The sequence below is a fragment of the Ranitomeya variabilis genome, chromosome 7 (assembly GCF_051348905.1).
Source record: "Ranitomeya variabilis isolate aRanVar5 chromosome 7, aRanVar5.hap1, whole genome shotgun sequence".
NCBI classification, from domain to species: domain Eukaryota; kingdom Metazoa; phylum Chordata; class Amphibia; order Anura; family Dendrobatidae; genus Ranitomeya; species Ranitomeya variabilis.
This window is the reverse complement of record NC_135238.1, coordinates 181,131,542-181,144,540: the sequence shown is the minus strand read 5'-3', so window position 1 is coordinate 181,144,540 and position 12,999 is coordinate 181,131,542. Positions and strand designations below refer to the sequence as shown.

At 47.6% G+C, this 12,999-nt stretch overlaps 1 protein-coding gene across 3 annotated transcripts in view; it reads left to right on the top strand.

Moving 5' to 3' along the window:
* LOC143784304 (formimidoyltransferase-cyclodeaminase-like) overlaps positions 1-12,999 on the top strand; it is a 48,074-nt gene that overhangs the window by 3,988 nt on the left and 31,087 nt on the right. Inside the window, exons 4-10 of one of the 3 annotated variants that reach the window (XM_077272427.1) lie at positions 1,712-1,800; positions 2,674-2,853; positions 3,490-3,627; positions 3,709-3,840; positions 4,311-4,372; positions 4,470-4,596; positions 11,728-11,889. In XM_077272427.1, coding sequence (XP_077128542.1) covers positions 1,712-1,800; positions 2,674-2,853; positions 3,490-3,627; positions 3,709-3,840; positions 4,311-4,372; positions 4,470-4,596; positions 11,728-11,889 — 890 coding nt within the window. Of the gene's footprint in view, positions 1-1,711; positions 1,801-2,673; positions 2,854-3,489; positions 3,628-3,708; positions 3,841-4,310; positions 4,373-4,469; positions 4,597-7,044; positions 11,890-12,999 lie in introns of those variants that run through there. The other 2 variants (XR_013217759.1, XR_013217758.1) reach the window with 2 other exon arrangements.

Here is a 12,999-nt window from a genome sequence, read left to right as displayed (position 1 = left end):
GGGAGTCTCGGGGAAAGTGAACCCCAAATTACTTGAGAGCTGGCTGGATCATGGACACAGCACCCTGCTGGGGACTGTACATAAGAACTGTGAAGACTCCACCCTGCTGTGTCCTCAGAATTATTTACTACGTCACCTGCCCTGCACTACAACATTCACCATCATTGACTTTAACTGCCCTGGGGCCTAGCTCTACCCGTCCACTGCCCCAGTGGACCTGAACTGCAGTGTCGGCCATTTCCTTATTGCTGAACACCACGGGTGGCGTCACAAACTAATCCCCTATAAACTTTATTCCCCCTTCATTCTCATTTCATTGGACACCCAGGGCCACTGACCAGGTCACTGCTGCCGTGAAAACAACCCCCGAAGAACTGTCCAACCCGGCCCGAGTACCCCACGGCCCTGGTGGGCACTCCAAATGTAGATAGGAAATGGATAATTGAATTTCAGCCAAGAGTGGCAAGCTCAGCAGTTGAGGCGACCATTGGGCCATAGTAGAATCCTGTTGGGAGATGGGAGCTGATGCCTATTAGAGGGGTAAGAATGGCAAATTGTATAATTCAAAGAAGGGGAAACTGGAGACCTTCTGGATAAGAGCATGTGTGGATTACATGTGACGGCATCTAGAGACTAGTGAAGACTTTTTAGTAGGCGATGCTTACCGTTTTTTTTTTTTGGACTATAACATGCACCGGACCATAAGACGCACCCCAAATTTTCAGAAGGAAAATGGGGGGGGGGGGGGGAGGAAATGTGTCAAATGGGGGTCCAAATTCAGCTTACCAGTGAGGGGATGGGCACAGATGGAGGAGTGGTCACAGGGGTCATTCGGTGGTCCAGGCTGGTGCGGTGGCCTCCGGGAAATCCCAGACGGGTTCTGTGATGAGGCAGGGGTGGTGGCTCTCTGTGCTCTGCTGGCATTTTGTCAAAGCCCGGAGGCCCCCACTCATCCATTAATGTCATGTTGCGGTGGCCTCCAGGAACATGGCCGGCGCACGCTCAAGATTCAGATCTCGGGACGAGATCTCGTTGCCAAAAGTTGAATCTGAGCGTGCGCCGGCTCGGTGGCCATCTTCCTGGCGCCCATGTACCCAGAGGCAACCGCATCATGGCATTATCGGATGAGCGGGGGCCTCCGGGCTTTGACGAAATGCCAGCGGAGCCCCCCACGGAGCAGAGAGCCGCTGCCACTGCCCTGGAGCACAGCCCACCATACCACAGAGCCCAGCCGCACTGCCATATCTGCACCAGCCTGGGAAGGGAGGCTGCATCTGGACCGCTGCCACCACCACAGGATTTGTAAGTATATTGCGACCATACGACGCACCAAAAAAATTTTGGGGAAAAAAGTGCGTCTTATAGTTAAAAAAAAAAAAATACTGTAAATTGCAAGAGAATGTTAATAGAATATTTGGTTTCAGCAATAAATTCTATTATACTGATCTTAGCTCAGCTTCATTAATTCCATCTCCCTTTACATTTGCAGACATTATCCCTGTCCCCATTGGGGCCCACAATCCCGATCAGTATGTGTTTGTATGTTCTCCCCAGTTTCTTTCCAAACTTCTCGCAGATGTTTTTGTATTTCTTCCCCCATGTCTACAGCCTGTTGCTACAGTATATTAATGAGTAATTTCAGTGCACTTGTCTATTAAACTATCAAACTTTTTATTTTTATTTATTTTATTTTTTTCTCCTTTTATTTTAGTGTATCTTTATGCAGAGGCTGCACGCACTGAGAATCGAAGGACTCTCCCCGCTGTGAGAGCTGGAGAGTATGAAGCTCTTCCCACCAAGGTATATTATATGGTTATAAATCTTTAATTTTCTAACTCTTTACCATGTAGCATATTTATCATTTATTTGGGTAGTTGTTTGTGTACAATAGGAAGTTATTTTAGATAAATATGTTCACTACAATAAGTCATGATGACCAATGTTTTATCAGTCTTGTTGTATCTTCAATTGCGGGTCAATTTTAATGGGGTCCTTTACGATAATAGGTGATTTGCCATCAGATTTTTGTCACCTCTGATTCCAGTGATGTCACTTACTGGGCTGCTTGCTGTAGATTTGATAAAATCACTATTTTATCAGCAGGAGATTATCACAAGAGGACTAGTAAACCTGCTGCCATGAAGTCTTCCATATTCATGAGCTCTGTATAGCCTCATTCACACCACTGATTGGCAGCTTTCTTTCTGTGTACACTGTGCATAGGCAGAAAGCAGCCAATCAGTGGTGGGGGTGGGGTTATACAGAGCTCATGAATATGGAGGAATACATGGCAGCAGGTTTACAAGTCCTCTTGTGATAATCTCCTGCTGATAAAATAGCGTTTTGTTTTTTTTTCAAAACTACAGCTATCAGCTCAGTAAGTGATATAGCCCTAGAATATGGGTCTCACTGTACATTATGTTGATTTACAGGTTGTGTGAATAACAAAATCTTGTCTTTGGCATTTTTAAAAAGCAACAGTGACCAACCTCAATTCAGATGCGCACAGTACGCTCACTAATGGATGATTCTGTGTGCACAGGCTGCCAATATTTTAGGGAACGCAGGTCCTGTTTACACAGAACGATGTGCTGCCATTGGTGATCTTTTATGTAATTCAGACTGATCTCGAGTTTACTTTATTTTAACTTCTTTTTTTTTTTTTTCTCCTAGTTGCAAAATACAGAATGGAAACCAGATTATGGGGAGCCAGTTTTTGTTCCAAGTTGGGGGGCAACTGTGACGGGAGCCCGGAAATTTCTCATAGCGTACAATATAAACCTACTAACTACAAAGGAGCTTGCTCATCGTATAGCGCTTAACATCAGAGAAGGTGGTCGCGGGAAAGGTCAGGTGAGCAGAAATGTTCTATACGCGGTAAAGTATGACTAAATCCAACGGAATTGTTTGCATTCTGAATAGAGGGCCCAGCTTTAGTAATGAGATGCAACATGTTAATTATATGACCATTTTGTGATCTCTGATGGTGATATCGGGACCAGCCGTGGATTTCCTGACCACTCGTATATGAGGCTGTTGAGTCTAGCTGAGGAGACCACTCTGCCCATATTCTGACCCCAGATGTTGGTCTAGCACGTACTTCTGCATACTTATTCACATTGACTTCAATGTTGGAGACTCTGTAGTCAGGTTTGCACTACAGGTTAACCTATAGTGCGAGAAACCCTGATGGCCTGTCACCTAGTAGGATGTCTTTGTAGTACTCTTCTTCTGTAGCTGCTGCAGTGTGTTCTTGATTACAGGTGACAGAATGCTAACGTCGGAGTCTCTCAAATCAGGCTGCCTAAATCTAGTGCCAGATTTCCTGAGACTTGCAGCTAAAATGTTCTTCATTGACACTGCCATTTGATTGGTATTACTGGTGGTTACTTGAATACTTGTCATGATCAGAGCACTTTCAAAAAAGCTCTTCTTGACTTGCAAATTGCAAAGCTTTTCCAATGCTTTTTTTTTCCCCTTTTATTTCAGCCTGGACGTCTCAAAAAAGTGCAGGCGATTGGCTGGTACCTGCAAGAGGAGAATCTGGCTCAAGTGTCTGTAAACATACTAGATTATGAAATGACTCCTCTTCACGAGGTGTATAAAGAAACGCACAAAGATGCCAAGGTGCTTAATTTTTAATTTTTGTGCCGGTTAGCCGTGTAGGTTACTTTTTTGGTTTAGCTAAACTACTTTGTCTTGCTTTAGGAGTTGAGTCTTCCGATTCTCGGCTCGCAGTTGGTGGGTTTAGTGCCTCTTCAAGCCTTGTTAACTTCTGCAGAATATTATATCAAAGAAGAAAACTTGTTTATATTGGAGGAAGAACACAAAATTCGACTGGTAATCTTCGCCTTCCTTCAATGTAGGACCAGTTATTCATAAGCTCCTGTTCCGACAGATTACCATTCCCATATTATGGCTTTTCTAGGGCAGATTATACAATGTGCTACTCACAAATTTCATTTTGTTCAACAAAATCTTGATTTATGCATAATTTTAAATCTGTCAGCAGGAAGGGGCTGAGACACTGATTTCAGTGTGTGGCTTACTAAGATGTGTTGTACTTTCGATATACTGTACATACAGCTGCTAATCAGTGGTGGTACGTATAAAGTTTATATCACAACGGCTGCACTCTGTAAAGTGACTGCTGGAATCAGGGTCTCTTTCCCTACATCATGCTCTCAGATGGGGTAGCGAATACCTGTTGACAGATTCCCTGTAAATTATATTGAATATTATTTAGGATGAGAACCCAACAGATTTGTATTATATACTGAACTGTTTTATATTTTTTCCTTCTTGTCAAGGTTATTAACAGACTTGGACTTGATTCATTGGCTCCTTTTGAACCTCCGAAAAGAATTATAGAGTAAGTTGAACCTTCCCTCCTACCGACCGGTATTCTGCCGATTCTACCCCAAAGTTCTTAGCTGTAATTGATAATGAATGCACATTATGTATCGTAGGTATCTTGTTGAAGACGACGTGTCTGGATCACTTATCACACAGACGTTGAAAGGGTTTGTGCAGAGTGTGGGGGCGCGGACGGCCACCCCCGGAGGTGGCTCTGTGTCTGCTGCCATGTCGGCTATGGTAAGAACAGGGAGCAGGGGTAGAAACATTTTAGATGATACAATGTGTTTCTATGCAATTATTGTGTAGGACTAAAGCGACGCACAATCAGGTGACCCAAAAAAATTATCGCTCCTTTATTTTGTGTATGTTTGGCGCTTAAACTTTTTTTCTTTACTCAGATAAAATTTTTATTCAATCTTTCCAAATACAACAAACACAAATTCCAATTTTACAAAACCTTTCTTAAAAGGATACTCCACCACTTTTTATACTGATGACCTATCCTAAGGCCATGTTCAGTATCTAATCAATGGGTGATAAATACAGAAGAGGTGACGTGTTTATATTCTACTTTTCTGATTGTTCCACTCCTGATTTTGGTTTACAAATCCAGATGTAAAATGGTGAACGTGGCCCTCCTGGATAAGTCATCAATATCTGATCGGTGATGGGCTGGACCCCCACTGTTCAGCTTTTCTAGGTCCCAGTGACAGCCGGATGTTGGCAGTAGTGTGGCTGAATAGCTCGGTTCCATCAATGGTGTAGTGGCCGTTGCTGTGCACTGCATGACCCCATTCTTAATCAAGGGGGAGATGTGCAGTAGCCACTATACAGTTGATGGAGCTATGCTGACATGCTCCACTACTGCTAACCAGTGTAGATGGCATGTAAAGCATCAACTGGGAAAACGCCTTTCTAAAAATATATATATTTTTTTTTTTTTGTGAATCTGTCTAGTATTCTTTAAAGAGCCCAAAATACAAAGATGGGTTATCTATCTGGATTCACCATGGTACTTTGTTCCCTGTACCACTCAATGAACCAATATTCCAAGGCAAAATCCATTGTGTGTATCGCTTCGCAACATTCTGAATCGTGCAGTAATTAATCTGTTGTGTGTTTTATTTTTGTTATTTCAAACGCTGATAATCTACCTCTCCGTGATTACTTAACGTTTCATTTTGTTTATACCCTTACTTCTAGCATACTATAGACTTGGCACATACATGGACCTATACCACTGTCATCATCTTTGTGGGTTAGAAATACACCTATATTTTAGCTGTATGTGGTAGTGAAGGTATAAACCAAGTTAGTGTCCATCTAAGGGCAAGTTCACACAAGTGTATTTAAAAAAATAAATAAATAAATCCAAGTTTCACCCAGACAACATTGGATGAATCTTCGCGATTCGGTCTTAATTAAGAGCTCACTGGAGTACAATGCGCCAAATTCATTAAGTGGCATATGTCACATAATGAATCTGACACGTCTTCTCAGTGGTTTGCACCTCTGTGGCAATTACTTTTACACAATAGAGGCATTTAACTAGGAGCTAAGTTGCATAATAATAATTTTGAAAGGAGACCACTTTTTTTATCGGTCGTCCATGACAGCACTACGGAGAGAGGGGATCCACCCTTCAGGAACAGGAAACCTACAGATACATAAGGGCGGCACCTCTCCCACGCATCAGTTGGTTTCCTGTTCCTGGAGGACAGGATTCCCTGCAGATACGACTTCGTTTCTCCTATCAATACCCAGGCCGGCTGTCCGACCCAGGTAGCGAGGGGGTCTCCTACCTCGGGCAGTGCGGGTCCCTGGAAGTGCCACGGTGGGTCCGGGTAGGGCTCCACGACAGTGAGCGGTGCAGTGTGGAGCGACGTCCGGAGGAGGTCCATCCCCAGTGGTCAGCAGGTGAGTATGTCCCCCCCCCGGGGTCCACTCACCCCCCTGGGCCTCGGTCTTCCCCACTCTGATCCCCGTCGGTGCGGCGCGGCGTCCTGTGTGCTCCTTTCGATTCGGGACCGGAGCTGGGGGTCGGACGCCGGCCTCTGCCGCGGTCACCGCTGGGCTGCGGCCGCGGAAGCGGCGGTGGCGTAGCGGGGGGGCGGCTGAGTGGTCCGGCGGCACCGTTCCCCGGCTTCCGGGCACGTTCCTGAGCGTTCTGCCCGAAACCGGAAGTGACGTGCAGGGGGCGGGGCCAAAACCAGAAGTCAAACGCCGGCCGGTTTTTTTTTCTAAAAACGCCGCTGTCCTGCATGCGGCGGGGGCGGGGGGGGAGCGTTTGGGTGCAGGGGGGGGTGGAGCAGTGACCTGCAAGTCGGGGGGGGTGGATTTGGCCACACACCTGCACTGATTCCGGATCCGGGGGAAGGGCTATTTATAGCCAAACAGAATGCTGCAGCACTGCTTGTGAGCCCATCTGCAGCTATGGATGAGCCGGAAGCTGCCGTCGGTCTGCTGGAGCAGGAGCAGGACAGATCCTCGGAGAAGTCCCATGCGAACCCCCAGCTGAAGACCCGCGGACGCAGTAACCAGACCAGTCGCAGATCTAAACAGAAGGATGTGGACCGCCCCCCCCCCCCCCCCCCCAGTAATCTGGTACCTACCGCTACTGCCTGGGTAAGAGATCTTCGTGAATGTACCCTGATGCAGTCTTTTCCTATGTTTATTTCCGTAGGGGGAAAAAAAGCGCTGGTAAAACAAAAAACAAGGAGTGCGCGCTATGCGCTTGCCCTTTGCCAGACGCCTACCCTAAGAGACTTTGTCAGTCGTGTGTACGGCAGACGGTAGGAAATAAATTGATGGGGACTCTGATAGCGGTAGCGCCAGATAAATTACATAGCCTTTTTCTCCGCTCCCATAGGTGGCGGAAGAGTCTCCTGATTTCACGTCAAACCTTAGGGAGATTATCAGGAAGGAGGTGAAAGATTCCCTGAAATCCCTGTCCCGGGAGCCTTCCAAAAGAAGGGAGCCTAGCGCCTCAGATTCGGATTCGTCCGCTGGCCCTAGTAGGGAGAATGAGTCAGACGCCTCTGTCTCCTCAGCGTCCTCTTCGGAAGAGGAGTCTAACCGGTTCTGTTTCCCATTGGACCAAATGGACAAACTAATTAAATCAGTTAGATCCACCATGGGGGTGGCTGATGAAAGGCCAGAACTCTCTACACAGGACCTAATGTTTGGCGGTCTAGACCCTAAAAAACGTAGGTCTTTTCCGCTCAATGACAAGGTCCAGAACCTCATCAAAAGGGAATGGAAAAAACCAGAGAAGAAAGGCTCTTTTCCACCTGCCTTTAAACGCAGATATCCCTTTGAGGACCCCATGGTGAATACATGGGATAAGGCGCCGAAATTGGACGCAGCGGTGTCTAAGGCGTCTAAAAAATCATCTATCCCCTTCAACGACATGGCTTCCCTAAAGGATCCTCTCGATAAGAAGGCTGACTCATTCCTTAAAGGGACATGGGAGATGTTGGCGGGTGCCCTGAGACCTGCTGTAGCCGCGACATGTGCAGCCAGATCGATGATGGTCTGGCTGGATCAGCTAGGGTCTAAGTTGGAAGGCGGTGTTTCCAGAGATTCTATGTTGAAAATCCTGCCAACAATTCAGAATGCCGCTGCCTTTCTCGCGGACGCATCTGCGGATTCGGCAAGAATGGCGGCTAGGGCGGCCGGACAATCAAACGCAGCACGCAGGGCCCTATGGCTGAAATGTTGGCCGGGTGACCTTCAATCCAGATCCCGTCTGTGCTCTATCCCATGCGAAGGGGAATACCTGTTTGGTCCAGTCCTAGACGAACTGCTGGAGAAAGCTGGAGACGAGAAGAAAAAGTTTCCCAATCTACCAACTACCTCTTACAGGCGTCCCTTCGCAGGGAAGAGATTCTTTCGGAGGAGACCAGCCAGAGACCAGAGCAGATGGGATGAGAAAAAGAAGAAAGGTACTGGATTTATGTTTGGAGGTGGAGGACGTCAGGAGCCATCCTGTGAGGTCAAAAAACCACCCCAATGACTAGTCGCCCCGGTGGGAGGTAGACTATCTGCCTTCTACCTGGCCTGGTCCAAAATCTCCAGTAGTGATTGGATTTTGGGGTTAATAGCTACGGGTCTGCGGCTAGAGTTCTCTTCCATCCCTCAGAACTTCTTCAGAGTTACCCCACTCAGGTCCTCTCCAGCAGAACAGGCGGCCCTGGAAGCAGAAGATCACGACCTGCTCAATAAGAATGTCCTGTCAGAGGTTCCGGAAGGAGAACAGGGTAGAGGATTCTACTCTCCTCTATTCCTAATAAGTAAACCTGATGGCTCCTTCAGAACAATTATTAACCTTAGGGCTCTTAATAATTTCCTGACCGTCCAATCATTTAAGATGGAAACTATTAACACCGCAATAAAGCTACTGTTTAAAAACTGCTTTATGGTAGTATTGGATTTGAAGGACGCCTATTACCATATCCCTATTTATGCAGGTCACCAATGATACCTGAGGGTGGCGGTAAGGTTGGATGGGGTAATCAGACACTTCCAGTATAGGGCCCTCCCCTTTGGTATATCGGTCGCCCCTCGAGTGTTTACCAAAGTTATGGCGGAAGTTATGGCACACCTGCATGAGTCCAATATTCTAATAATCCCCTACCTGGACGATCTCCTTATCGTAGGTAAAACGGCGGATCACTGTCTGGAACAGTTACATAAAGTGATGTCTGCTCTGGAGCGTCTGGGGTGGATGCTAAATGTTAAAAAATCACGCTTACAGCCCATGACGGTGCAGCGATTTTTAGGCCTGACCCTGGATTCCCAGGTTCAGGAATGCCGTTTGCCTCTTGAGAAAATTGATCGCCTGCACCTTCAGGTGCTGAATGCCTCTAAAAACCCCACCATGTCCCTTAGAAGAGCCATGTCTCTGTTGGGCTCTCTCTCGTCCTGTATTCCAGCGGTCCGATGGGCCCAGCATCATACGAGGATACTTCAGGGCGAGGTGCTGTTACAACAAAAAAGGTTGGGGGGATGTCTGGAGAGCCTGATGACCCTATCCCAAGACGCTATTATGTCCCTCGGATGGTGGCTAGACCAAGAGAACCTGTCCACAGGGGTCCCCTGGGAATATAATGTAACTCGTATAGTCACCTCGGACGCTAGCCCTTCTGGGTGGGGGGCTCACATAGGGGATACGTTGGTCCAGGGGCTTTGGGATCGGGATCAGATAGAAATGTCTTCCAACCTAAAGGAGTTAACGGCTGTGGAACAGGCAGTTAAATCACTCCTTGTCTATCTACAGGGCCACCACGTGCGGGTATTCTCGGACAATCGGGTCGCCGTGGCATACATAAATCACCAAGGCGGAACTCGTTCCAAATCCCTAATGTGCGTAGCAGATCGTCTATTCCATCTAGCAGAGCAACATCTTCTCTCATTGACGGCTCTTCACATAAGAGGGGCAGAAAACACTACGGCGGATTTCTTAAGCCGCAACACATTGAGGCAGGGAGAGTGGTCCCTGAACGACTCCATCTTCAACCTCATCGTGGAAAGATGGGGTCAACCAGAGGTAGACCTGTTTGCCACAAAAGAAAACAGGAAAGTGGCACAATTCTGCTCTCTCAACCCCAGAGAAAATCCTCTGTCAGTAGACGCCCTCCTCATAGACTGGAACTTCAGGCTAGCCTACGCCTTTCCTCCCCTGTCTCTACTTCCTCTGGTGGTGAGGAAAATCAGGAAGGACAAAGCCACAGTAATAATAATTGCCCCCTTCTGGCCCAGAAGGACGTGGTTTCCATGCCTGAGGGCTATGTCGATATCCGACCCATGGGTCTTGCCAGACATCCCGGATCTCCTATCCCAGGGCCCAGTCTACCATCCTCGGGCGGTTGGCCTTCATCTGACGGCGTGGATTTTGAGCGGGCGCTGTTAAAGGATAGGGGGTTCTCTCCGGGCCTCATTAACACTCTGCTGAAGAGCAGAAAAATAATCACCACAAAGATTTATGTTAGGATCTGGAAGAAGTTCCTTAAAAACTCGGGGGTAATAGCTGGTCAGTCAATACCAATAGACCAGATTTTAGAATTCTTACAGAAAGGGTTAGATATGGGGTTATCCCCAAATACACTTAAAGTGCAGGTATCAGCCTTAGGGGCCCTCTTTGGCTGCAACATTGCTGAGAATCACTGGGTCAGCAGATTCATCAGAGCGACAAAACGGTCTAGGCCAATGGTGAAGAATAGGGTCATGCCATGGGACCTGAACCTAGTCCTCTCGGCCATGACAGAGGCCCCATTTGAGCCAATTGCATCAGCCTCTATTAAAAATGTATCCCTTAAAGTAGCCTTCCTGGTGGCCCTAACATCGGCGCGTAGGATAGGCGACATCCAAGCATTATCCAGGGTTCCCCCTTACATGCAGCTTAGGGATGATAGAGTGATACTATCCCCTGATCCAGCATATCTTCCTAAAGTAGTGTCCAGGTTCCACAGAACACAGGAAATAGTTCTTCCATCTTTCCTCCCCAATCCTACTAACGATAAGGGAAGGAAGCTACACACTTTAGATGTAAAAAGATGTATCCTGGAATATCTGGCAGTAACTGATCCCTGGAAGATAGATAATGCCCTATTCGTGTCCTATCAGGGTAGTAGGAAGGGTCACAGGGCATCAAAATCTACTTTAGCTAGATGGATCAGGGAGGCTCTCGCTGGCATACATCTCAAAGGGCAAGCCGGCGCCTGAAGGTCTGAAAGCGCATTCCACTAGAGCTATGGCGGCTTCGTGGGCGGAAAGATTGGAGGTGTCGATCGACCAAATTTGTAAGGCTGCTACTTGGTCTTCCCCACACACATTCTATAACCATTATAGATTGAACTTGGGTGCCTCTTCTGACCTTTCTTTTGGTGTAAGGGTGCTGCAAGCTGTAGTCCCTCCCTAGTTAGTTACTCTCTGTAATTCTCTCCGTAGTGCTGTCATGGACGACCGATAAAGTCTTAGTTACTCACCGGTTAACGGTGTTTTTCGGAGTCCATGACAGCACCTGTACATACCCTCCCATCTTCTTAAGTTCTGGGTGTACACCTCTTCCTTTATTTATATAATTCACGGGTAGTGAATAGTTAGATATTGTATCATTGTTTATTATGTATGCTATTAACCTTGGTGGTCCTCTTGTGCTCTGTAAACCAACTGATGCGTGGGAGAGGTGCCGCCCTTATGTATCTGTAGGTTTCCTGTTCCTGAAGGGCGGATCCCCTCTCTCCGTAGTGCTGTCATGGACTCCGAAAAACACCGTTAACCGGTGAGTAACGAAGACTTTTTTTTAAATCAAATTCTTGTTTGCTGGATAATTGTAATGTTGCAGTTTGGGTCACATTCTCATTTTAGGGAGCAGCACTAGGATGTATGGTGGGGCAGATGACTTATGGAAAACGTCAATTTGAATCTTTGGATGGAGCGATGAGGGAGTTGATTCCCTCTTTTCATCATGCAGTCGGTCAGTTGCTGGCTCTCGTAGACTCGGACTCCAATGCATTTGGAAGCTATATGGTAATTTTATTTTTAACCCCTTAACGACCGCCGATACGCCTTTTAACGGCGGCCGCTAAGGGTACTTAAACCACAGCGCCGTTAATTAACGGCGCTGTGGAAAAAGTGAATAGCGCCCCCCAGAGTTGGATTTTCTCTGGGGTCTCGGTTGCCGAGGGTAGCCGAGACCCCAGAGAACATGATTCGGGGGGGTTTTACCGACCCCCGAGTTGCGATCGCCGGTAATTAACCGTTTACCAACGGTCGCAACAAAAAAAAAAAAACGCGATTTGCCTTTTAATTTCTCTGTCCTCCGATGTGATCGCACATCGGAGGACCGAGAAATAGGGTCCCCGATGGCCCCCGATAGCCCCCCAATACTCACCTATCTCCCCCGGTGCTCCTCGTGGCTCCCGATGGGCGCCGCCATCTTTTTTCCGGGAAAAAATAGCGGGCGCACGCGCAGTACGCCCGCCGCCCGGAAGATCTTTGTGGTCTCGGCTGCCGGGGGTAGCCGAGACCCCAAAGAACATGATCAGGGTCGGTTTGCACCGACCCCTGCTTTGCGATCGCCGGTAATTAACAGTTTACCGGCGACCGCAAAAAAAACAAAAACGATCAGTTATTTCTCTGTCCTCTGATGTGATCGCACATCAGAGGACAGAGAAATAGGGGGATTCGGGGACCCTAACATACTCACCCGGTGTCCCTGGGTCCTCTTCTGTCTTCTCCTGCCAGCCGGCTTTTTCATCATGGCGGGCGCATGCGCAGTGCGCCCGCCATCTGCCGGCCGGCAGGAGAAGACGAGTTGGGGCTAAAATTAGGGTTAGGGTTAGAGTTAGGGTTGGGGCTAAATTTAGGGTTAGGGTTAGGGCTAGGGTTAGGCTACTTTCACACTAGCGTTTTTTGGCTTCCGTCGCAATGCGTCGTTGGAGAAAAAAACGCATCCTGCAAAAGTGCTTGCAGGATGCGTTTTTTCTCCATTGGCTTGCATTAGCGACGCATTGCGACGGATTGCCACATGTCGCATCCGTCGTGCGACGGATGCGTCGTGCTTTGGCGGACCGTCGGCACAAAAAAAACTACATGTAAATTTTTTTGTGCGACGTGTCCGCCATTTCCGACCGCGCA